Source organism: Hemitrygon akajei, chromosome 8, assembly GCF_048418815.1.
Source record: "Hemitrygon akajei chromosome 8, sHemAka1.3, whole genome shotgun sequence".
In the NCBI taxonomy this organism is placed as follows: Eukaryota; Metazoa; Chordata; class Chondrichthyes; order Myliobatiformes; family Dasyatidae; genus Hemitrygon; species Hemitrygon akajei.
The window spans coordinates 138,635,637-138,663,064 of NC_133131.1; the positions used below are offsets into that span (position 1 = coordinate 138,635,637).

The 27,428-nt window shown below is 40.0% G+C and overlaps 1 protein-coding gene across 5 annotated transcripts in view; it reads right to left on the bottom strand.

Moving 5' to 3' along the window:
• Positions 1-27,428, bottom strand: part of odad2 (outer dynein arm docking complex subunit 2) — a 220,142-nt gene that overhangs the window by 140,901 nt on the left and 51,813 nt on the right. For all 5 annotated transcript variants that reach the window (XM_073054733.1, XM_073054734.1, XM_073054735.1 and 2 more), the window contains 2 exons: positions 11,642-11,853; positions 6,998-7,135 (listed from right to left, as the gene is read on the bottom strand). In XM_073054733.1, the coding sequence (XP_072910834.1) occupies positions 6,998-7,135; positions 11,642-11,853 (350 nt within the window). The remainder of the gene's footprint in view (positions 1-6,997; positions 7,136-11,641; positions 11,854-27,428) is intronic.

Sequence of the window (27,428 nt, forward strand, 5' to 3'; positions counted from 1 at the left end):
CACCATTTATTAAAATATGTTTAATTATAGAGAACATTATAAACAATATATAAAATTATTTAACCAAAGTGTCTCTTCTTTGTGCAAAGTCCAGTTAAGTTTCTGCCCAATGGTAGCCCATTGTAGTGAACATGACCTTGCTAACTGGATTGAATGTAAATGAGAGGTGGCTATACTTCATGTTTTTGATGATGGGTCTTTGTCTCATAATGTTTCCTGCCACTTTAAAGTCTATATCTAAATATTTTCCAGCTCTGAATGTTTGCAAGTACATACAGGTGTCTATTAACTTAAGAATAATACAGGGTACATGGAATATAACAGTTCACACTGCTGGATGTTGCCCAAGGTAATCTAATAATATCTTTAACATTAAGATTCCAGAAGAAGAACAATATTCCTCAACATTGCTACAAAAAAACTAATGCCCTCCACTCCACACAGCTGAAACCCCTTGCAATTATCAATTAAGACTTTGACCATCAAAGACTTTGCCACAATAACAACCTCTCATTCAATACAAGAAAGACAAAGGAGATGATTATTAACTTCAAGAGGAAGAAACTGGAGGTCCATGAGCTAGTTTATAGTGAGGGATCGATCAGAGGTGGAGAGGGCCATCAACTTTAAATTCCTCAGTGTTATCATTTCAGGAGATCTATCCTGAGTCAAGAGCACAAATGCCATTATGAAGAAAGTACAGCAGCACCTCCACTTTCTTAGAAGTTTGCAAAGATTGAGCATGCCATCTAAAACTCTGACACTTATATAGATAGGCAGTGGAGAATATATCAACTGGTTGCATCATAGCCTGGTATAGAAACATCAAGGTCTTTGAACAGAAAAGCCTACAAAAACTAGTGGATACAGCCCAGTCCATCACTGGTAAGGCTCTCCCCACCACTGAGCAATCAGGAAGATGGCACTGGAGTCGCAGGGCCCTTACCACATGTTCATTAACAGTTATTACCCCTCAACCATCAGGTTCTTGAATCAAAGGGGACAACTTCACTTACCCCATCACTGAAGCGTCTCCACAACCGATGGACTTATTTTCAAGTACTCTTCATCTAATGTTCTCGATATTTATTGTTTATTTATTTATTCCTTTTTATTATTTGTCTCTTTTTATATTTGAATAGTCTGTTGCCTTCTTTTGCACATTGGTTGTTGTCCGTTTTGTTGGGTGTGGTTTTTCATTGATTCTGTTATGTTTTTTGTATTTACTGTGACTGCCCACTCGAAATTGTATCTTAGGGTTGTATACGATGATGTATGTGCACTTTGATACTAACTTTGAACTTTGACTCCACATAAGAACTTCTCAGTTTCTGTCCACCAATAAGTGTAACTTTGGTCTCAACAGTCTCAGTTCTGAACAGCAGATACAATAGGCAGATGATACTGTCAAGCATTAATAGAATTGAGGCTGTAGATACCCACCAAATGTAGAAGCAGAAAAAATGAAAACATTGCACAAATGGGTGAATATTAAAAGAGTGTTAAAGCATGAAGGAGTGGGTGCAGATTAAGAGATTATGTGGTCAGCAAAAACATGTTAACATTTTCAAAATCATATTTAAAACACAATCATACAAAGTACTATTAATTAGACTTGCAGCCACTTGAACAAATAGACATAGTTTTTTAATGCAAAGGAAGTATTTGAAGTATATCTTACAACAAAACAGTCAGGATAGTTTATTTAATATTTGTGAGTAGAAGATATTCAACAAAGGGAATAAGACTGTTAAGGGGTTGTGGTGTTATAAAAGTAGGATAGCTCAGAAGACAGATTATGTTAAAAAGTTTAAAAAAAGGAAATTCTGTGGGAAGAGGGAATATTTCTGTGGGAATTCCATGAATCATAAATATTGCAAGGGAGATAGAGGAGTAAACCTGTTAAAATACTCATGAAATATAGAGTGGTGTGATTGGGTGATACCAATTATCCCAATATTTAAAAAAACAAAAATGGAGTTTCTGAATTGTGTTATGATGACTTTAAGATGATCAGCATATTTTCATAGCAGGTGCAGGGAAATATGAGACATAGAATTATAAATTTATAGAGTTGAACAGTACAGAAATGAGCTCTTTGGCCTAAATCATCCATACTGGCCAGGTGGTAATGGTAAAAGGCAAGTATCAATCAAAAGAAGTTTTTTTCAAGATGGTGCTGAACTATGATGTCCATTACATTCTTTATTTTTTAAGTCTGGGGACAGCATAGGAAGTTAGCGTGCATAGGATGGTGCATCTGGCGGTCGAGGACCAGAGTATGGCAATTCAGGGGGTCGAGGCCCAGAGGACAGCGAGTCCAGAGTTGAAACCCAGAGGACAGTGAATTCAGAGGTTGAAACTCTAGGTGTGCAAGACTGGAGATCAAAGTCCTAGGTCCACAAATTTGGATTTCAAAGCGCAGAGGTCAGCGAGTCCGGTGGTCGAAGCCCTAGATCATGAGTCTGCAAGTCAGCAAGTCTGGAGGTCGAAGCCCTAGGTAAGCAATTCTGGAGGTTGGAGGTCTGGGAACATGGTCTGGAAGGTGACATCTACAGATGGTTTGTTATGGGGTTGAAGGCTCATCTGTGTGTATGGGTTGGGAGGGGTGGAAGAGAATTTGATTTGTTGTTGCTTGTTGTATAATAGCTACGTGCTGTCAGCTGAACATTAAGAGCCTGTTATGTTGGCTTCAGAACGTGTTCACTTCCATACTGTGTTGGTTGTTAATGCCACCTATGCATTTCACTGTATGCTTTGATGTATGTGTGATTAATAAATATATAAGTAATAAGATAATAAATAAGTATAACTTCTCAACTGGAGGACAGCTAACATCAGTGGGACCCAAGGGATAGCATCAGGTAAATAACTCATTTGGATCATACTGACCTTCATTTCTGATCCCAACCACCAAATGGTGAAATTGAATTCAGCCCCAATTTTCCATACTTTAATTGAAAAGTATGGAAATCCCAGTCTTGCTGGTATATTCAGAGGGTCAAACATTTCATATTTCTCTGCCATTAAACTCCTCATGAAGTCCAACTGGATCCTAGTGAGGATTAGACACAGTCTCCAAATGATTTCAATTGGGATCAAAAGAAACAGATTTAGATGAGATTTAGGTTCCTCACACTTCCTTCAAACAAAGGTGCTTTGCACTTTGGCACACTGGCACTTGCACGTGTCCCAGCTATGCCCGCTTTTATGTGGACCAGTCTATGTTTCAAGCCTACACTGGTGGCCGTGCCCCACTTTTCTGTCATTACATCAATGACTGCATTGGTGCTGCTTCCTACCTCCTTGTGGAACTTGTCAACTTCATCCACTTTGCTTCCAACTTCCACCCTGCCCTCAAATTTACATAGACCGATCCAATGACCGATGGTGTTTCACCTCTTTCCAAACGCTATGTCTATTTACATAGAAACATAGAGAAACATAGAAAACCTACAGCACAAAACAGGCCCTTCGGCCCACAAAGCCATGCTGAACACGTCCTTATCTTAGAACTACCTAGGCTTACCCATAGCCCTCTATTTTTCTAAGCTTCATGTATCCATCCAGGAGTTTCTTAAAAGACCCTATCATTTCCACTTTCACCACCGCCGCCAGCAGCCTATTCCATGCATTCACCACTCTCTGCATAAAAATCTTACCCCTGACATCTCCTCAGTACCTACTCCGAGCACCTTAAAACTATGCCCTTTCATGCTAGCCATTTCAGCCCTGGGGAAAAAGCCTCTGACTATCCACACAATCAATGCCTCTCATTATCTTGTACACCTCTATTAGGTCACCTCTCATCCTCCGTTGCTCCAAGGAGAAAAGGCCAAGTTCACTAAACCTATTCTCATAAGGCATGCTCCCCAATCCAGGCACATCCTTGTAGATCTTCTCTGCATCCTTTCTATGGTTTCCACATCCTTCCTGTAGTGAGGCGAACAGAATTGAGCACAGTACAGGCAGTCCCCGGGTTGCATACGAGTTCCGTTCCTCAGACCATCTTTAAGACGGATTTGTACGTAAGTCGGAACAAGTACATCCAGTATTATTTAGCATCAGTTAGTCAAACGTTTGTCTTAGTATATACTATATATTTTGCCTTTCTATGCATATAAAAAAACTTAAGAAACATATGTATTCCAATAATTAAACCATCGCGTTGCTTAGTAATAATTGTAGCTTTCATCGGGGCAAGGCCTTTCACATGGTCCATTATTCTCACTTTATCCTTTAAAATTGTTCCGATCATTGACCAACTGTAGCCTAATGCTTTTCCAATGACCAATGGCATTTCACCTCTTTCCAAACGCTTTATTATTTCCACTTTATTTTCAATCGCGATTGCTTCCCGTCAATGGAACAGAAACACTGCGGGCGGCAGGTCCCGAGCTGCGCCAGCTCTCGAGGTCCGCTGGGTCCTATGGACCACCGTACTGAATTCCTCAGGTCCTAAACTCTACCGCACTGAGACAGGTTAAATGGGACAAGTGGGGGTTGTGCTGGATTTGGGTACAGTATTTGATCCTCCAAATATTTTGCATGGGAATTTAAACTGGAGGTGGCAGTATTTTTTTTATGAGGTTGAGTTGCGCACTCGACATTATCCTGGCACAGATGGTACGGGAGTCACTGGATCGACATCGACCCACCAGGGGAGTGGTCTGTCACTAAATCGAACTCGGGAAACTCCGTTCTCCAGCCCGGCGCTGATATCACTGCACCACCAACCGACAGGAATGGGGGGGCCGTGGTCAGGGTGAATCTTACTAAGAAAAATTTAAGCCAAATACAAAGTTACACACTCAACACAGTGTAGTGTACTCAACACTCAACTCCTCTGCACCCTTTCTATGGTTTCCACATCCTTCCTATAGTGAGACCAGGGTCCTATATAGCTGCAACATTACCTCTTGGCTCTTAAACACAAGCCCATGATTGATGAAGGTCAATGCACCATGGGCCTTATTAACCACAGAGTCAACCTGCGTAGCAGCTTTGAGTGTCCTATGGACTCGGACCCGAAGATCCCTCTAATTCTCCACGCTGCCAAGAGTCTTGCCATTAATGCTATATTCTGCCATCATATTTGACCTACCAAAATGAAGCACCCCACATTTATCTGGGTTGAACTCCATCTGCCACTTCTCAGCCCAGTTTTGCATCCTATCAATGTCCCGCTGTAACCTCTGACAGCCCTCCACGTTATTCACAACACCCCCAACCTTTGTGTCATCAGCAAATATACTAACCCATCCCTCCACTTCCTCATCCAGGTCATTTATAAAAATCATGAAGAGTAAGGTTCCTAGAACAGATCCCTGAGGCACACCACTGGTCACTGGCCTCCATGCAGAATATGACCTGTCTAAAACCACTCTTTGCCTTCTGTGGGCAAGTCAGTTATAGATCCACAAAGCAATGTCCCCCTTGGATCCCATGCCTCCTTACTTTCTCAATAAGCCTTGCATGCAGTACCTTATCAAATGCCTTGCTAAAATCCATATACACTATGCATAGACACCTCCCTCCCCTTTCTCGATCTCTCCGTCTCGATCTCTGAAGGCAGCTTATCTACTGATGTCTATTATAAACCCATGGTCTCTCACACATACCTGGATTATACCTTTTCCCACCCTGTTACTTGTAAAATGACATCACCTTCTGTTAATTCCTCCACCTCTGCCGCATCTGCTCTCAGGATGAGGCTTTTCATTCCAGAATGAAGGACGTGTCTTCCTTCTTCAAAGAAAGGGACTTTTCTTCCTTCGCCGTCAACACTGCCCTTAACTGCATCACTTCCATTTCATGCATGTCTGCTCTCACTCCTTCTTCCTGCCACCTTACCAGGGATAGGGTTCCTCTTGTCCTCACCTACCACCCCACCAGCCTTCACATCCAGCACATAATTCCCCGCAACTTCCACCATCTCCAACTGGATCCCACCACCAAGCACATTTTTCCCTCTTCCCCGCCCTTTCTGTTTTGCACAGGAATTGCTCCCTAGGCAACTCCCTTGTTCATTCATCCATCCCCACTGATCTCCCTCCTGGCATTTAACCTTGCAAGTGGAACAAGTGCTTCACCTGCCCCTACACCTCCTCCCTCACTACCATTCAGAGCCCCCAGTCTTTCCAGGTAAAGCAACACTTCACCTCTGAGCTTGTTGAGGTTATATACTGCATCTAGTGCTCCTGGTTTGGCTTCCTGCATATTCCCGTTCCCATTCTGTTATGTCTACCATGGCCTCCTCTTCTGTTGCAATGAAGCCACACTCAGGTTGGAGGAACAACACCTTATATTCCGTCTGGGTAGTCTCCAACTTGATGGCTTAAACATCGATTTCTCAAACTTCCAGTATTGGCTTCCCCCCTTCACCATTCCCCATCCCCTTTTCCCTCTCTCACCTTATCTCCTTGCCAGCCCATCATCCCCTTTTCTTTCTTCCATGACCTGCTGTTCTCTCCTATCAGATTCCCCCTTCTCCAGCCCTGTATCTCTCTTTCACCATTTAACATCACAACTCTTTACTTCACCCCTCCCACCCCCAGTTTCACCTTGTGTTTCTCCCTCCCCTCCCCCTACCTTTTAACTCTAATCCTCATCTTTTTTCTCTAGTCCTGCTGAAGGGTCTCGGCCCGAAACGTCGACAGTATAATTTTCCACAGATACTGCCTGGCCTGCTGAGTTTCTCCAGCATTTTGTCTGTTGTCCTGATTTGCAACCTCTGCAGATTTTTTCTTGTTTGTGATTATGTCAATGCAATCTAGATCATGATTAAGTGTACTATTTGAATGGAAATAGGCAATATCATTCCTATTACACCTATATAGCAGTAATGAAATGCTATTATCACATGACTTTACCATCCAAACAGAAACACAGAGTGACACAGAAAACACAGAATAAAGTTTAAAATCTATCGATATTCCTATGATTGGTGTTATGGGAAAATACAAAGAAGACAAACCAATTAGAAACATAAACTCACGTTCTCTTCAATGAAAATTTCCTTTCTTTAGATTCTTTGCACTTGTATCGCCTGGTGGGAATTATTTCACCATTTTCTTTGCCTTGTTTAATCCTGCCGGCAGTCTGATCTTTCTGTTGAGTTTTGTCATCTTTGGAGCTTTAGAAGATAAGAGAATTACTTTGAACACTGCAGAAATCATATAGAGCATAGCCTTGAACTATGTAAAAAGTGAAATTAAACATCTTTTATTTGTACTGATTATTCTGATCTTTTGATAATTTCATAAAATTGTTGGGATAGCAAGGAGGGGATCAAAACATTTATCAATCCAAAAAGAAGCATTTAATTGACTATGGAACCTAATAGTGAATTCCTGAGTTCTAAATGGACAAACAGAAAAACAACTAAAGAAGGCAATAATGCATAGACCTCAGGCTAACTATAAATATCTGAACAGTTAGTTTCGGAACAATGAAACAGAATACCTACTGACATCTGTAGACATGTGGCTAGCATTGATGCATCTATAGATAGAAAAAGAAGCCAATTTTAAATTAGCATCAACCTTTTGTGTTCTTGGAAAATTTCCACAAAGGAGGCTAAATAAAATAAAATCAGAAGAACAATCAAAAGAGAGGATGTTCTTGTACAAGCAGCCCAAACGCCAGAAAAAGGAGATCATAGGACATTAATAACCACCAAAGTGAATTACAGGAAGAGGTCTGGAGCAAGAATGTTCCAGAGAAAGGAGATAATAATGCATGCAGGAATGTTTGAAGGATCACACAAATTAAGATGGCAGCCTCAGTATAAAAGAAGTTCAACATTAAGCATCCACAACCAAGGGGACAAACAACTGCAGAATTGCTGACTCTGGAGCTCAGTCAAAACCAGCAATCCTTAGAGTGCACCCGGCCAATTCCTCTTAAATTAACTATTATCTTAGCCTAAACAAGGATGTACTGATTGAATTGATTAAATATGTGGTCTTTTTTTAAAATGAGTAACTCATATAAAATAAAGAATATTAAAGATAAAGGTTATTATTGAAGTTCTTCATCGAACATGTAAGTTGATCAAGGGACGGTAGGTCAAAACATGCAAACCTGATTGATACTGTTGCAATACTGAGGGAATACGCCAGCCAAGAAATTGTTTTACTATAGTTTAAAGGCATTAAAATAGCACTCTGTGTCCCCCTAACACTGTCAAAGTCTCTTAATATGATTTTGTTTTGCTTTTCCAAGAGTACTGTTGCTGAGTTTCCATGTGTATCTTGGCATGTTATCAGTTTCAATACACACTATTTTTTGTTCTATTGCAAATTCTCACAGCAACTGGAATTTAATCCAGCAGCAGCAACATTAGCAGTGAGCTTTTAAGGGAAATACCACAATAAAAGCAACATTCCCTCAGATTTTAGGCACTTGAAGTGTGGATGCTGCAATGATAGGTTGGATGGGTCATTTGCAGAAAATAGCACTCCCAGATGATCAGAGGAACCTGGACAGGATAAGGAAGAACAGGACTTTCAGCATTGTTACTTGTACAAGGTGCCCACAGTAATCCTCCAAGACTACTGCAAGATGGTCCTGGCAGGCGGATGCCAGAGGTATTCCCATATAGAATAACACTATATACATCCAGTCTATGAACACCTCCACTCTGGGAAAACTTGCAAATGCCTGTTCTTCCTTGAAAGAAAATAGATGAAGTCTAAGTGATTTCTGTCACGCATCACTGACAAGAAAAAAAAACTGTGAGATGTTGTATATGTCATGGAAACAATTTAGAATGATCCTGAGGCTAGGAAGCTAAAACAGTAATGACTTCCATGCACTCACCAACGAGTACGTTGCTGAGCCAAGAGAGCTCCTCTAATTTTGATTAACGTGTGTATGTGCACAATGAAAACAAATATGCACATCACATATCTCCTTGCTCAGACAGGCAAGGTTGTGCTGAAGAGACAGCAGTCCCAGCAAGCAGAACTGTCCACTCATACTAACCAGCCTAAAGGGGAGGGTTTTCAATCTCCTATATTCTACAGTAATCAAACCCAGAAGCAGCAAAGCATATTGGAATATGTGTTCAATATGTGTTTAATCGTAAATGAAAATTCAAAGAGAGGTATACAGAGGGAAAAGGTGTATCAATATTGTGAAGCCTACAATGACAGCTGCTTTGATAGATTACAGGAGAGAGAGTTCTGGAGGACATAAATGTCAAGCCACTAAAGAAGCTATCTAATTGTAATCTACTTAATTTGGACAATGTATAGTGGCATAGTAAAGAGTAACCAAGGTCTTTACATTTTTGTAGTGTTTCTGCATGGGCAAATAGAAATTGTGCTACTAGCAAAGTATCCTTGAAGAAGTGATAATCATGTCAAGTTCAAGTTCAAATCAATTTTTAATTGTCATTCAATCTCACATGAATATCCATGCATACAGCCAAAGGAAACAGTGTTACTCGGGGCCAAGATGCAAACCACAGTACCAACAGTCACACACAGCACAAGGCACATATAGCACACATAAGACGGTAGTAAAACACTGTCACACAAAAACATATAGTCCATTCTTGAGTCCATGAACGTTGCAGCAGTCTGCAGTAGAACACAATAGAGCTTGGTCTTCTGCCAAGCAAACACTGGGGTCCTGCACTGCTCCAGCACAGACACTGAGCAACACTGTCTCCAACACTCTGTTGCAGTGCCTGACTCCGACATCTCCCCCAGGTGTTTGAAAATGGCTTGAGGCCTAGTCTTTGGTGTGACTAAGGCTGCACAGCTCCCCACTGTCCAACCCCATCATTGAAAATAAACCAGTGAATTGCTTGAAAAATTCCACACCACCAATGTCCAAATGAAGCGACTAAGAGGATCACTCGCTATTAGACTGCACACCTCCTTCACGCACTGACACCTCTCTGTCAGAGGTAGGATCATGGTCCAAATCCTTCAGTTCCTCCATCAATGAGCAACCTGCTCATGGAGCAGACCTGCAATACTTTGAGTTCTTAATGCCTAGCAGAGTCTTACAATCATAAAAAAACACACTTATAAAAGACAATAACACCTTTGGTTGATGCCATCTGAGCATACTGCCATCTTACAGGATCATGTGTCAACTATCAAATGTAGATTAGTGATAAAAGGTCCAAAATGGTGAAAAGGAACATTTTAGCTTTAAGTAATTTTTTCCAACACAACAAAAATAATTTATTCCAACAGAAACCTTTTTCAGTACATATCAGAGTAGCTTAATCAAAAGCTTGTATCAAATATGGTCACCAGAAAGGAAATGAGAAAATTCTCTATTCCATACCTATAATCTTATCCAGAAACCTACAGCATAAATCAGCAAATGGGATTTTAGGACAAATGTTGTGCACACAACACTACAGAAAGACTAAAATGCAAATCTTAGACCCAGAAAGTGCTGGTAGCTAGCTGGCACATCTGAAGGGAATGCAATATTCTGGATGGTAGATGTGTGCAAATCTGATCCACCATCTTGCTATTGAACCCACCACTAAGTAAGCTTGCCAAAATGTGGTCAATGCATTCACTTCCTATTGTGGCCCTTATATTTTGAACCAACTATTTAGAGCAGCCCCTTTGATTTAAATGATTATATTTATGTACTTAATAGCTTAATATATTTTAAAATAAATGTATAATTTTAATTGCTGATTTAAAAAATATATATTTTATTCTTCCCAACTGTTTCCAAATATCCGATTGGTTAAGCTCTTAGCCTAGCAGCAGCCCAGGCATTGCTCATGACCTGCTGCATTTTTCAGAAGGACCACAATAGCAATACTAGCAGTGCTTAGGAATCATGCTGCCTCAAAAGTTCGGTGCAGGAATAGGATGGATCACAGTGGTGGCTATACAGGTAGCAGGCATAAAAGACAGACCTCAGTCAAAACACATGAGATACAACAGATGCTGGAAATTATCTCAACATTATTTGGCTCAATACAGCAATAAGGGAGGTCGTTTGCTCTATCAAGTTCCTGCCAGCATCTACACAGCAAAGTAATGAGTCCCATTCACATGGCCCTACACATTTAGTTCCCTCAAATGCTCAACAAATTTTATTTTGAAATCATTGTCCACGTCTGTTAGAAACACCCTTGTAGGCAGCAATCCTCAGATTACTGTCACCCGCTGCATCAAAGTGCTGTTCCTCAATCTCTCTTTATCCATAGCTTTAAATACATCCTGCCATGTACGTCTATTACTACTAATGGGAAAAGTTTGTTTTTTTCTACCTTATCTAAATCTTTCACTATTTTATACCTCTATCAAGTTTCTTATCAACTTCATTGCTCTTGGCTTCTTTAGGCTAATTCTAAGTTGAAATCCCTCATCTCTGGAATCATTCTGGTAAATCTCTTCTGTACCCTCTTAAGGTCCTCATTTCTTTCCGTAAATGTGGTGACCAGCAGATGCATAGGTACAAATGGGTGAGATAAGACTCCGAGAGTGTATGAAAAGTAAATTATAAAACAAATTTTGCACTCATTTTCTGAAATGAAAAATGTATACAACTGAAAAATTTCTAGGTTTATGACTCTATAAGGGTATTTCTTGTTATTTAATATCAAGCTGCACATGGATACATTCATAATATTTCTCCATTGGTTACCTACATCTGCTGATGAGATGACTCCTTGATCTTAAGGATATTTTCTTCTTTCTTTGCATCCTTTATCTTAAACTTTGCAGATTGCCTATTTCTCTCAAGTTTATTCTTGTCCTGATAATCTTTAAACTTTTCACCTAGATCCATTTCATCATTAGTAGGCACTTCCATTTTTAGAGTCTTACGAGTAGCTGTGAGTTTCTTTTGTAGTGCAAAATTCTAAAAAAAAGTTATAAGAAGTTGAAAGAATTTCTAAATAATAGGAAGGAACAATTCTGTTAATATATTTTCTTTAGCAATTTAAGTATGTTTATCATAGCATAGCAGTTAAATTACTAGTTTCCAGCTCTTTTAAATTCAAGTAACTAGTGTAAAAAAATTAATTTAAAAAGCAAACTTAGTATCAGTAATCATGAAACTTCTGGTTTTGTTGTAAATATCCAACCGATTTGAATAAGTCACGAAACCTGTGATTGGTACCCTTGAGTTAAGACCATCGCTGAATTTTAATTTCAAGGACATCTGCAAATGAACAATTAAATGCCAGCTTGTAAAAAACATCCTCAACCATGAAGAAATAAAAAACCTTAGACTGACATGAAGTTTGCACTCAACAAATTATATTCTGCGGTCAATAGCCTTGAAACAAGATACTCAGAGTCCCTTTCCATCATTGCTGGTGACTTCAAACAGGACAACTTCAAGAATTTGTTACCAAAATACTGCCAGCACATCTCCTGCCACACCAATAGCCTAAAAACCCTCAACCAATGTAACATAACAATTATAGATGCCTACTCAGCCACCCCCTTCCATCACAATCAGATCACCAGGCTGTGCTCCTACACCCTGCATACAAACAAAAGCTGAAAAGAGGGATACAGTACAGAAAGTAATATAGTGCTGCTCTGAGGAAACAGATGAGCTTCTACGCAACTGCTCTGTGTCAAAAGACCGATCTATATTCAGAGACTCAGTTGCCAGCCTAAATCAGCATGTCACTTCTGTCATGAACTTTATCATCAAGTGTGTTGAGGATTGTGTACCAAAGAGAACAATCTGGGTGCTCCTGAACTGAAAAGCATGGATGGACCGGGTGTGGCACACCCCTATTTAAGTTCAGGTCTGCAAATTCAAATCAAATGATGCTGACCTTTACAAGAAACCAAGATACAATCTCTGTAAAGCTTTCAGAGATGCTAAGGGTGTACCAATCCAAAATCAAATCTCAGACCAGCTGTCAGTAGTGGCAAAGGCTTACCATATATAAGGGTTACAAAACAAAATCTGGCAGCATTACCGACATCAGTACATCCTTTCCTGATGAGCTTAGCACATTCTATGCATGTTTTAAACGGAAGGGAGTAGGTATATCATCACCCACCCCGACAGCCTCTAATGCACCTGAACCCACAGTCACTGCTGCAGACGTAAGATTAGTCTTCCAGAGAATGAACCCATTGAAAATATCTGACCCAGATGGAGTTCCTGGCTGTGTCCTTAGATCCTGTGTAGATCAGCTGGTGGAGTTATTTTTTGTTTGTTCAGTTGTTAAGTCGAGTCCAAATCTTCAAGTTATTTGCAAGCATTTTTAACCTCGCTCTACTTCGAAATGTGGTTCCCACCTGCTTTAATAAGACCACTATCATCCTGATATCTAGCAGAAACAAGATGATTCTGACATCTACCATCATGAAGTGCTTTAAGAGAGGGCCAACTCCTGCCTTCCAGACAATCTGTTTATCTCCCTGATCCTACACTCATCTCTGGAGCATATGGACAGTGAAGGCACCTTGTTCATTGACGACAGCTCAGCTTTCAATAGATAGATAGATACTTTATTCATCCCCATGGGGAAATTCAACTTTTTTTCCAATGTCCCATACACTTGTTGTAGCAAAACTAATTACATACAATACTTAACTCAGTAAAAATATGATATGCATCTAAATCACTCTCTCAGAAAGCATTAATAATAGCTTTTAAAAAGTTCTTAAGTCCTGGCGGTTGAATTGTAAAGCCTAATGGCATTGGGGAGTATTGACCTCTTCATCCTGTCTGAGGAGCATTGCATCGATAGTAACCTGTCGCTGAAACTGCTTCTCTGTCTCTGGATGGTGCTATGTAGAGGATGTTCAGAGTTTTCCATAATTGACCGTAGCCTACTCAGCGCCCTTCGCTCAGCTACCGATGTTAAATTCTCCAGTACTTTGCCCACGACAGAGCCCGCCTTCCTTACCAGCTTATTAAGACGTGAGGCATCCCTCTTCTTTATGCTTCCTCCCCAACACGCCACCACAAAGAAGAGGGCGCTCTCCACAACTGACCTATAGAACATCTTCAGCATCTCACTACAGACATTGAATGATGCCAACCTTCTAAGGAAGTACAGTCGACTCTGTGCCTTCCTGCACAAGGCATCTGTGTTGGCAGTCCAGTCTAGCTTCTCGTCTAACTGTACTCCCAGATACTTGTAGGTCTTAACCTGCTCCACACATTCTCCATTAATGATCACTGGCTCCATATGAGGCCTAGATCTCCTAATTCCTAATAACTCCTAATTATAATTCCAAGCAAACATCACCAAACTTCAGACATGAGGAGTTAACATCTTCTTCACAATTGGATCCTTGACTTCCTGCCAACACAGTGCAGTCAGTTAGGTAAGTAGTAACATACCTGCAATGATTATTTTAAACAATGGTGTTCTGAAAGGTTGTGTCATCAGCCCCCTACTCTACTCTCTCTACACTCATGACTGCATGGCAAAATTCTACTCTAGCTCCATCTAAAAAAAAATGCAGATGATACCACTACAGTGGACCATAGTAACATGATGTCATGACAACAAACATTCCCTCAATATCAGCAAAACAAAAGAACAGGTCATTAACTTCAAAAAAGGGGATGGGCAGTACACATGCTCATGTCTATACAAACAATGTTGAAGCTGAGAGGGCAGAGAGCTTCACATTCCTAGGAGTGTATATCATCAATAGCCTACCCTGGTTGGTTTAACCACATAGATGCCACAACCAAGAAAGCTCACCAAGGCTTCTACTTCGTCAGGAAGAAAGAGAAATTTGGCATGACCCTGCGACCCACACCAATTTTTATCAATGCACCACAGAAAACATCCTATCTGGATGAATCATGGTTTGATATAGCAACTGCTCTGCCATTCTTAACTCAGTGCATGGATGAATGCATACATACAGCTGTATCAAAGGGGATGTTGAATTAACATACAGGAGGGAGACTGAAAACTTGGCTGAGTTAAAAAGGATCTAGTGCTTTTGTGGTGTAATAACAACAACTTCTCATTCAATCTCAATAAGACCAAGGAATTGTTTGTATACTTCAGGAGAGAGAAACCAGAGGTCCATGAGCCAGTAGTCATTGGGGGATCAGAGATGGAGAGGGTCAGTAAATTCATGTGTATCACTATCTCAGAGCAACTGTCCTGGGCCCATCATATAAATATTACTGCCAAGAGAGCATGACAGTGCCTTTACTTCCTCAGGAGTCTGCAGAGGCTTGACATGTCATCAAAAACCTTGGCAAACCTCTATATATGTGTGGTAGAAAGTGTATTGACTGGCTGCATTATGGCTTGGTGTGGGAACAACAATGCCTTTGAGTGGAAAATCTTACAAAAGATAGTGGATTAAGCCCAGTACAACACGACTAAAACCTCCCAAACATTCAGCACATTTACATGAAACATTGCTGTAGAAAATCAGCATCCATCACCAAAGATCCTCACCACTCAGGCCTCGCTCTTTTCTCTCTGCTGCCATCAGGTAGAATATACAAGTGCCTCAGGACTCGCACCACCAGGTTCAAGAGTAATTACTACCCCTCAGCTATTAGGCTCTTAAACAAGGTGGATAGCTACACTCAGTTAAGGACTCTGTTACATTGTTATTTTATGCTTGTTATTTATTGTTCTTTATTTATATCTGCATTTGCACAGTTTGTTTACAGTTTATAGTTCCTGATGTTTAGTTACTGTTCTATAGATTGGCTAAGTAAAAGTAATCTCAGGATTGTATGTGGTGATATGTATGTACTCTGATAATAGATCTTACTTTGAACTTTGAGTACGTCATCTGCTCTATGCATGACCACAAGAAACTTCAGAAAGTTGTGGATATAGCTCAGCACATTACAGAAACCAGCCTCCTCTCTATGAACAATACTTCCTTCTGCCTCAGTAATGCATCTAACATAATCAAAGATCCATTCACCTAGGACAGTCTCTCTTCTGCCCTCATCAATTGGGCAGAAGGTACAATAGCCTGAAAGCATGTATCACCAGGCTCAAGGACAACTTCTATCTCACTGTTATATAATTACTAAATGGCTCCCTATGAAAAGAGGAACTCTTGATGTCACAATCTACCTCGTTATGATTTTGCATCTTACTGTTTACCTGAACTGTGCGCTTTATTAGACTATAACACCATAGGACATAGGAGCAGAATTAGGCCATTCAGCCTATCGAGTCCGCTCCACTATTTCATCATGGCTGATCCCGGATACCAGTCAACTCCATACACATGTTCTCTCACCATATCCCTTAATGCCCCTACCAATCAGGAATCTATCAACTTCTTCTTTGAATGTACCCATGTACTTGACCTCCACGCGGTCTGTGGCAGAGCACTCCACAGATTCACCACTATTTGGCTAAAAAATTCCTTCTCACTTCTGTTCTCAAGAGTAATCCCTCAATTTTGAGACTGTATCCTCTAGTTCAGGATACCCCCACCAGAGGAAACATCCTCTCCACATCCTCCTTACCTAGTCCTTTCAACATTCAGTAGATTTCCATGAGGTCTCCACATATTCTTCTAAATTCCAGTGAATACAGGCCCAAACCTGCCAAAAGCTCCAAGTTTTATATGTGGATAGGGCTCCAGGGGTGTGGGGGGGGGTTGGTCAGCAGCTTGCCCTAGCATTCCTAGTGGCCAGTGCTATTTATTGTGCTTACTTTAAAATGTTTTCATGGGATTATTGTGGGATGTTCAAGCTCTTTTATTGTTACATTTTACCTTGGGTTATACAGTTATTTACATATGTGTTCGTGGGTCACCCTGTCTGTAACCAGGGTGTGTGATCATCACCTCCCCCATCTGTATATGACCAAGAGGGTTCTCTCCCCAGGTCATATGCCCCTGGTCTGTTTTTGAGCTTGTCACAATAAAACTGGTAGTGAAACTAAATGAGTGTCTTTCATCTGTCATCTTGGACTGAATGCTGGCTTCAATGTGATTATACACTGGCAAAAAAAATAGACAATAACAGCTTATATAGGTATGTAAAAGGGACCCATTCCTTTGAGACACAGGACAAATTGGGCCTCTTGCACACAGAGAAATTTACTTTACCAAGGGCGAGTAAAGACATGGCAGAGAAATTAAACAGATCTTGAAAAATCTGTCAGATATATTACAGATTCAATGATCCAATGATAACTGAAGACATTAAGTATTGAGCAAAAGATTTGTTTTACTGTATTTGTCACATGTACATTGAAATATACAGTGAGATGCATCAGTTGCAACAGATCAATTCAGCGGGGATTGTGCTAGGCAGCCCACAAATGTCACCACATTTCTGGTGCCATCGTGGCTCTAACCCATACTCATTTGAAATGTCAGAGGAAGTCAAAGCACCCAGAGGAAACCCACACAATAACAGGGAGAACATACAAGCTCCTTACAGACAGTGGCAGTAATTGAACCCTGATCTTAGTGAACAGCATTACTCTAACAGCTACACTACCGTCTCTACAAACTAATGACTGCTTTCACTGGGGCTCAAACCCAGGACCTTCTGCATGTAAAGTAGATGTGCTATCCACTACAGAATGGTGCCATACTGCCAGATATTACAAAATAGAGTAGCTGGTGACCTTAAAAATGAAAAAATATTGCAGAATTATTATCTATTTTGCAGAATTTTAAAGATGGTGGTATTCTAGTTGTCATCTTGCAATCTCCCATAGATTCTGGAACTACATACACAAAATGCTGGCAGAATTCAGCAGGTCAGGCAGCATCTATAGAAGAGAATAAGCAGTTGATATTTCAGGCCAAGACCATTAATCAGAACTAGAAAGAAAGGGGGCAGAAGCCAGAAGGCTTGTTATTCAGCCCTTTACATCTTCCACCTGTCCCTTCCCAACTTCTTACTTCATACCCCATTCTCTCACCAAGCACCTTTCCCCTCATCTGATCTCCTCTATCATCTGCCAGCTTGTACTCCTTCCCTTCCCCCCGAGCTCTTCTGTTCTTATAATGAATATCAGAATTTCTCTGATCAGTCAGGCTGGCATTTTAATATTTTAGCCAAAGGACAGACCTCAGAACTTGTGGAACAGCAATGGCTTGACAGTTTAGAATTTAGCCAGAACATTTTAGACAAATATAGATTTGGTCTGAACATCACAAATGCAGCTAGTGGAGCTGCTGCTGCTCCATTCCAGCAACCTGAGTGCTGAGTGGAGTTTGCACATTCTTTCTGTGACCATGTGACTGCTGTGGTTTCCTCTCACTTCTAAAAGAAGTAGGGGTTGGTTGATATATTACCTACTGTAAATTGCCCCAATTTATGTGATTGCTAGAATCTGGAGGAAAGTGATGAGAATCGTGTAGAATTAGTGTAAATGAGTCCATGATAGTTAGCATGGACTAGTGGACCGAATGGACTGCTTCTGTGCCCTTTGACTTTATGACTCTTTGCTTTAAGATTCATAAATTGATATTCCAGGCTCAATTTAGAGAAGTCAACCAGGACTAATATGACTCAGACAATGGAATAGAAACTTAATCTGTTAATCAAAGAAAGAATGTATTGAAGCAGATTAGATGGCAACTTTTAATTACAGAGCTTTATTAGTAAATTGAGTAAATGGGTGAAGCTCTGGTGAATGCTTATAAATGTGGTGAAATGTGAGGCTAGCCAGGAGTACTTTGGAATTGCCAAGTTTAGAGGTAATAAGAGGATAGTTTTCAGCAACAAGGTTGAAGCAACAGTGGGATCAGGTGATGTCAGGAGACTAAAATAGGTAGTCTAAATAACAGCACAAATATGTTGTCTGATGCTCAAGCCAGCTCCAAGCATAACATCAAATTTGTGAATGCTTATATTCAATTTCAGAGTTGCCAAGGAGAGGAATTGTGTTGGAGAAGAGAGTTTTTGATGCAGGAATTAAGGTAACATGCTCTTTTATATGATAATTATTTATAAATATTACAATTAACTGTGGTTCTAGTACAGATCCAGAAGTTACACTTTGCCTATTTGAAAATATCCACTCTGTTTCTTGCCATTAATTCAATCTACAGCCAGGATCATAATTTACCTTCAATTCAAAGGGTTTTAAGTTCACAAATAATCATTCTGAAAGTCCATATTAATACTATGCATTGGCATTCTTGTCTACCTTTTTAGCCAACTCTTCATCATGTATGAATTACTCCTTATAAATCAGCATTGTCTGCATCAGCTGAAAATTTATAATTAAAGTTCAGAGTAAATTTATTATCAAAGCACATATATGTCATATACAACCATGAAATTCATTTTCTTGCAGTTATTCGCAGTAAATACAGGAAACACAAAAGAATCAATAAAAGACCACACCTAACAGGACAGGCAAACTACCTATGTGCAAAAGACAACAAATTGTGCAAATACAAAAAAAATAACAAAAATAAGCAAAAAATATTGAGAGTGTGAGATGAAGAGTCCTTGAAAGACAGTCTAAAGGTTATTGGAACATTTCCACGATGGGGCAAGTGAAGATAATCCCTCTGGTTCAAGAATCGAATGGTTGAGGAGCAATAACTGTCCCTGAACCTGGTGGTGTGAGTCCTGAGGCTGCCGAAGCTCCTGATCCTTCTTCCTGATGGTAGCAGTCAGAAAAGTGCACAGCCTGGATGGTGTGGGTTCTTGATGATGGATGCTGCTTTCCTGCAACAGTGCTCCATGCTGAAGTACTCAATGACGGGGTGAGCTTTATCCACTAATTTTTGTAGGTTTTTCCATTCAAGGGCATTGGTGTTTCCATATCAGACGATGATGCAGCCAGTCAATATACTCTCCACTACACATCTATAGAAGTTTGTCAAAGTTTTATATGAGATGCTGAATCTTTGTAAACTTCCAAGAAAGTAGAGATGTTGCTGTGCTTTTTTCATAATGACAATTATGTGCCAGACCCAGGAGAGATCCTCTGAAATGATAACGCCGAGGAATTTAAAGTTGCTGACCTTCTCCACCCCTGATTCGATGAGGAGGACTGACTCATAGACCCTGGTTTTCTTCTTCCTGAAGTCAATAATCACCTCCTTGGTCTTGCTGATTTTGAGTGAGAGGTTGTTGTTGTAGCACTTCCTGCTTCACAACAGATACTAAACTAACCTCTCTATAATTCCTTGCACTCCTGCTTTAATCTGTCCTAATCTTTTCTTCAGGCAAAAGGTATATTTGCAGTAAAGGTCATTGAACAACTACCTTTATTTGAATGACAAAAAAATGGTGTGATACCACAAGATCTGGGGGGTCTTCTTGTATGAAATAGAAAGCCTGGATGAGCAGACAGAGTTTGTAATTAGGAATGTTTGATTGAAGGGTGTTGATGCAGATTCACATGCTCCTAGTAGGACCAGATATGTAGTTGTACTACTAGAGATTTTCATCCCCATATTTAAGAAGGGGATCATGCAGAAATGTTTTAAATACTTTGTTTTCTTGAAGGTGGAAATTAAGGTATATAGAGAGAGATTAAGCAGATTGCTCCTGTATAGAAGCTGTTCAGAAGAATTAGATGATCATATTCTGAGTGGAATTGACCAGGTGGAAGTACTTCCTTGACTCTGGCATCGTCACAGAGGACTGAAAGATTACAAATCTCACTTCACTCTTTAAGAAGGGAGGAAGGCAAAAGAAAGTAAATTATTGGCCAGTTAACCTAACCTCAGTGGTGGGAAATTGTTGGAGTCTATTATTAATGATGAGGTTTTGAGGTACCTGGAGACTAATGATAAAATAAGTCAGTCAGCATGGCTTCTGCGAAAGGAAATCTTGCCTGACATATCTGTTAGAGTTCTTCAAGGAAGTAACAAGCAGGGTGGACAAAGGAGAGGCAACGGATGTCACTTACTTGAATTTTCAGAAGGCATTTGATAAGGTGCCACACATGAGGCTGCTTGACAAGCTAAAATCGTATGGTGTTACAAGTAAGATACTGGCATGAATAGCAGAATGGCTGACAAGCAGGAGGCAGCAATTGGGAATAAAAGGGGCCTTTTCTGGTTGGCTGCCGTTGACTAGTGGTCTTCCTTAGGGGTCAATATTTGGACCGCTACTTCTCATATTGTTTGTCAATGATTTAGATAATGGAGTTGATGGCTTTGTGACAAAGTTTGCAGATGATAGGACGATAGGTGGCGGGGGGGGGGGGTAGGTAGTGCTGAGGAAACAATGCAACTGCAGCAGGACTTAGACAAATTGGAAGAATGGGCAAATAAAAGTGGCAGATGGAATACAGTGGCGGGAAATGTATGATAATACATTTTGATAGAAGAAACATTAGTGCAGGCTATTATCTAAATGGAAAGAAGGTTCAAACATCAGAGGTGCGGAGGTACAGGAATCCTCCTGCAAGACTCCCAGAAGGTTAATTTACAGGTTGAGTCTGTGGTAAAGAAGGCAAATGCAATATTGGCATTTATTTCAAGGGGAATAGAATATAAAAGCAACAAGATAATGCTGAGCCTTTATAAGACACTAGTCAGGCTGTACTTGGGAGTATTGTCAATAGTTTGGGCCCTCATATCTCAGAAGGAATATGTTGTCATTGAAGAGAGTCCAGAGGAGGTTCATGAGGATGATTCCAGAAATGAAGAGATTAACATATGAGGAGCATTTGGCAGACTTGGGCCTGTACTCAATGAATGCAGAATAATACCTGGAAACCTACTGACTGTTGGAAGGACCAGAATAGGTGGATGTGGAGAGGATGCCTGTGGTGGGGGTATCCACAGCTAGAGCACACAGCCTCAAAATTGAGGGGTGACCCTGTAGAACAGAGGTAAGAAGGATTTTTTTTAGCCAGAGAGTAGTGAATCTGTGGAATGCTTTGCCACAGACTGCAGTGGAGGCCAAGTCTGTGGGTATATTTAAGGCGGAAGTTGATCTTTCCTGAACTGTCAGGTTATGAAAGGATGGTGTACAGGGTTGAATGAGAGTTAGGATCAGAGTTGGAATGGCAGTGCAGACTCAATGGACTGAATGGCTTAATTCTGCTCCTATGTCTTATGGTAGGCATTCCCCAGTTAGGGCATATAAATTTCCAGTGCACAGTTCCAGAATAAGATGCCATTTACAAATTTCTTCTTTCAGAGTGTTAAGAATCCCTGAAATTTTGTACCTCAGAGAATTATGAAAGCAGAGTCAATGGGAGCCATGCTAGCATAGGGTTTAGTACAACTTCGTTACAGGTCAGAGCGTCAGAGTTTGGAGTTCAATCCCGACATTCTCTGTGAAGAGTTTCTACATCCTCCCTGTCAGATGCATGGGTTTCCTGCAGGTGCTCTGGTTTCTTCCCAGTCCAAAGCTGTACCAGTCAGTAGGCTAATTGGTTATTGTAACTTGTCCTGTGATTAGGCTAGGGTTAAATTGGAAGTTGCTAGTGACACAGGTCAAAAGGCCCAAAGGACCTACTCTAAGCTGTTAACTCTAAATAAATAGATAACAATTATATATTAAAGAAGGAGCTTGACAGATATTTGATACACAAGGAAATTAAGTGGTATGGGTGAGCAAGCAGGAAAGTGGCACAGAGGTCAAGATTAGATCAACCATAATCTTATAGAGTAGTAGAATAGGCACCTAGAATCATTTTGTTTATTCCTGTTCCAGCTCCTGCTCATACCCTTCAGGTTCGTAGAGTGTAGGATCTAAAGAGGCATTCATTTTAACCTTAAGCAAACCATAAAGAAATATTTCAAATAATTCCAGAAACAGGCACTTTGCCACATCTAGACTATTAATTTGCCTAGTCCCATTCACTTGCACCTGAACCATAGCCCTCCCACACCCCTCCCATCCATATCCCTATCCAAACTTATCCTAAATACTGAAATCAAATCCATCACATCCACCAGCTGTTTGTTTCAATTTACACAACCCTCCGAGTGAAGGAGTTCTCTCTCATGTTCCCATTAAGTATTTTACTCTTCACTCTTAATTCATGATCTCTAGTTCTAGTCTCACCCACCCTCAGTGGAAAAGCTTACTTGCACTTTCCCTCTCTATACCTCTCATAATTTTGTATACCTCTATCAAATCTCCCTTCATATGCTCAAGGGAATAATGTCCTACACTATTCAACCTTTCCCTATAAATTATGTCCTGTCTATTCCTGGCAAAATCCTTGTAAATTTTATCTGCACTCTTTCACCTTGGATATCTTACCTATAAGTAGGTGACTAGAACTGCACACAATACTCCAAATTAGGTCTCACCAACATCTTGTATAGCTTCAACATAACATCCCAATTTATGATTTATGAAGGGTTTTCAATATAGGTGACTTTTCAGATGTTTATTCGGTGTAAGTGGAAATCCATGAATAACTTTAATACAAATACAGTCTAATTGTACCTAATTGAAACCTACAGAATATTGAAAGGCCTAGATAAAGTGTACGTGGAGAGGATAGAACCAGACGGTACAGCCTCAGAATAGAAGGAATCCCTTTATAACAGGGATGAAGGGGAATTTCTTTAGCCAGTTGGGGGTGAATCTGTGGAATGAAATGCCACAGATCACTGTGGAGGCCAAGTTATTGGGTAGATTTAATGCAGAGGTTGACAGGTTTCTGATTAATAAAGTTGTAAGAGATTATGGGAAGAAGGCAGGAGAATGCAGTGGAGAGAAAATAAATCAGCTGTGATTGTTTGGCAGAGGAGATTCATTGGGCCAAATGGCCTGATTCTGCTCCTAAATCTTATGGTATTATTGTCTAATTTAACCCAATAGCTTAATTTTGGGGAAAAAGTGCAAAATCCATGTTATTACCTTTAAAATAAATGAATAATTGTTTCTTCACTACTATTGAAGTGATGCAGAGAATTGCATGTAGTAATAGTAACGCTGAATAAAGACATTAAAAGTGTTGGCTTTTCTCAGAAAGATTACTAGGTCGGCTACATCTCAGCTGCAAAATTTTCCGATTTGAACAAGTAGTACAGAAGAAGTTATTTTAAGAAATTATGCCAACTTTTTTTAATACACCTTTTTCCCTTTAATGTTGAAGGTGTTGATTCATGCTGGGACAGAGGTATAAATCTGGTTCCACAAATATCTGCCCAAAGTGATTATCCCTAGTTTATGACCCAGACAAGGATTACGACTACTCTAACACAGACTTATGTCAAAGCTAAAAATATCCTCAGACAAGAAGTTTCTAAAGAGACAACTTTAATTTGCATAGGTTCAGTTAACAAGCATCACAGAATATTTTCTCCATTGATAAATAACAGATGTGCACAGATTGTTGTTGGTGATGCTAGATGAGTGACATTTTGCATGAGTGAAATGGAATGTGGATTTCTGTAATACACTGGCAATGAAGTGCTTTTGGATGAAGTGAAACAAACCGCATCAACTCAAGTTAGATATTCTGGTTTCATCAATAACTACAAAATGCAAATTATTAGGTTCTATGTGATGGTAATGCCAAGTTCCAGCTTTATCTAAATCTCTGTCACCAGTTTCAAAAACATATCAACATAGTCCTCCAAATTCCATTGATCCTGGTATGTGAAAACTAAAGTGGTAGCATATTGATTACAGGACATTCCATTGTATTTGCTGCCAATAAATTGCTTTAGAAGTATAGTCAATTTTGTAGGCAAATACAATAGCCAGACTGCAAATACCAAGATCTGAAAATAGGAAAGTGACCCAATAATTCTGTTTTTTGGCACTATTGATCAAGTAAAGATATTGGCCTAGATAATGGAGCCATGGTTGAGTTGTTATTTAAAAAGTTTCTGGGGGTGTTCTTTGTCCATCTAAAGGGATCTGCAGCAGTTTAATATCCAATCAAAAGGAGAACATGTCATAAAGCAGTTGACTCAGCACTGGAAAATAAGGCAAAAATCATATATAGATTTGTATTCAGATCTACAATTAAATCACCTACTTTAGTGTCATTTGAAAATTCACATTCTCATCCAAAAATGGAGACCAATTGATTTTGATTAATTTCCCTTACCATTGAAAATGCAGAGAACAGAATGGCATTATGTAGATAGATCATGGGATGGTTAGGCTGGTGGTGTGGAGGAAGGAGTGGAGAGTGCAGTGGGCATGAGGTAATGCATGGTAGGATTGGCTGGAGCAAAATCATATGGAAATTTTACTGTACAAGTTCACAAGCTTGAAAGCTGTTATAATCCAAGGACCTAATGGAGATCCACACCTCATGATATTGAAAGAGCTGAACTCAGAGATAGTGGTTGCTCATCTACACTCTAGAGGGGTTCATGTAGACTGCTAGCAAATATGGCTCCAATATTTAAGAAGGAAAGGAAAGTGAAAGCAGGAAACATGCTGCAGACTGTACTGTACCAGGGTCTATGGGTGGAATGGGGGTGGAAGAAAGAGTGGAGGGGGAGTTGAATTTTTGATTGAAGAGTATATCATAGCTATAGTCCAAGATGAAATTATTTTAATCTAATGAGGCTTTATGGGTACAGCTGAGAAATAAAAAGAGACAATCGCCTTGTTAGCATGGTATTATAGCCCCCCGAAGAATATGAGAACAAATATGCACAGAGATTTCTAAAAGTTGCAAGAATAATAGGACTGTCAGAGTAGGGGAGCCTAACATGCCTAATGTTACAGGGACTGCTACAGGGCTCAGGAATTGGATGGGGCAGGATTTGTTCAGTGTCTTTATGAAAAATTCCTCAGGCACTATATAGAAGGCCCTACAAAGGAGAGGGCAAAGTTTGACCCTCTCTTGGGAAGAGGAGCTAGACAAGTGACCAAGGTACCAGTAGGGAAGTACTTTGGGACCAGCACCACAGTTATACTAGTTTTAAATTAGTTATGGAAAGGTCATAACTGGCCCACAAGTTAAAGTTCCAAATTGGAAAATGACTTGCAAAATATAACTGGAGTAGATTGTTTGCAGCAAAGATACAAGTTGAGTCCTGGTAAGCTAAGCATATAGGAAGATTTTCCAGATGAATAATGGAAAGGAATGCAAAAAAGGAGAAATAGGAAAAACTTTTTTTTGGACAAAACTGCAAAAAAAGGCCAAATAGCCTCCCTGATTTGCTTTGATCCATCAGGGAAAAAGGAATATATCACTTACATTTTCAAGCTCAGCACCAATATCCCGTCAGATACATGCAGCCTCATGGGGCAGCAATCCTATTAGTCTAACTTCCCTTCTTCTTATATTCCTAAATATCTGCAATTTATTTCCTCTTATATTGGCACATCAAATTTCCTATGACCCTTTGTTTACCATTAACCTACACTAATTTCACTTTTATAGGAATCAGGAGGTAAAAGTGGGAATTTGTAAAAAGGCAAGTCTCCTTTCCTGATGGTTTCACTTTCACAGGACCCATGAGCTGACAGTGAGAATAGGAGCTTTCCACCTATTTCCCTTTATAGATACTGTCTGACCCACTGAGTTCTTTCAACATTTTTGATTCTTTAAAAAGTTAAATTTCATTTATTTGAAGGACACTTCATAATTTGAAGGACACTTTAACCAATAAAAGAAAGATGAGGTTAAATGGAGTCATCATTGTAAGAGAGGAGAGATGAGGTGTTGGCAAGGAGGCACAGGTAAAGAGAAGTTAAGTTCTTTAATGTCTTAATCATCCTTATTATTTGACTCGGAATAGATAGGACTACAATTAGGGCAGTGGAAAGTTCCTCTTACATAAGGTTAGGGGACCTCATAGTCTTTCTGATGACAATATTATGGAAAGTGTGCCCTGCTATGGCCCCTGACAAAATGGATCAAGGAGCTTGAGCTGGATATATTCAGGATCATCCAGGAGTTGCTGAGAATATCATAGATGAGACTTTGACTGAGGTGGTCACACCAAAGGTACAGGGCTTTAAATAGATGGGTGACTACCAGGAAGAATAAGGGGAGTAGGCACAAAGTGTAGGGTTCTCCTATGGCCATTTCCCCCCAATAATAAGTATTCCTTTTTGAATACTGGTGAAGGGGATGATCTTGTGCAGCAGGTATGTATAGAAACTGCATATAGTTGTAAGAATAGGAGTGCTGAATTAGTGGAAGATTTCAGTTTTCCTAGCATTGACTAGGCCATTCAGAATGTTAAGGGACTGAACAGGATAGAATTTCTGAAATGTGTTCAGGAAAGTATATTGGACCTCATCTTGGAGAATGAGACAGTGCAAGTAACTGGGGTGACAGGAGAGAGCATTTTGGTTTTAGCAGCCATAAATCTATTTGTTTTAAGAAAAGGATAGTACAGGTCTCACAAGTTCGGACCCTAAACTGTAACAGGGCTAGGTTTGTAGGCAGAATCTAGCAAAGGTTGAATGGGAAAACCCATTTGAGGGAAAAGGAATTAATGGCAAGTGGTTAAGAGTGAAATTTTGAGAGTCCAAGGGTAGCATATTCTTGTTAGGGTAAATCTAGCAGGTTAAGGCAACCCTGATTGATGAGAGATGTTGAGGCTCTGGTCATGAAAAAGAAGGAAGTATATATTAAC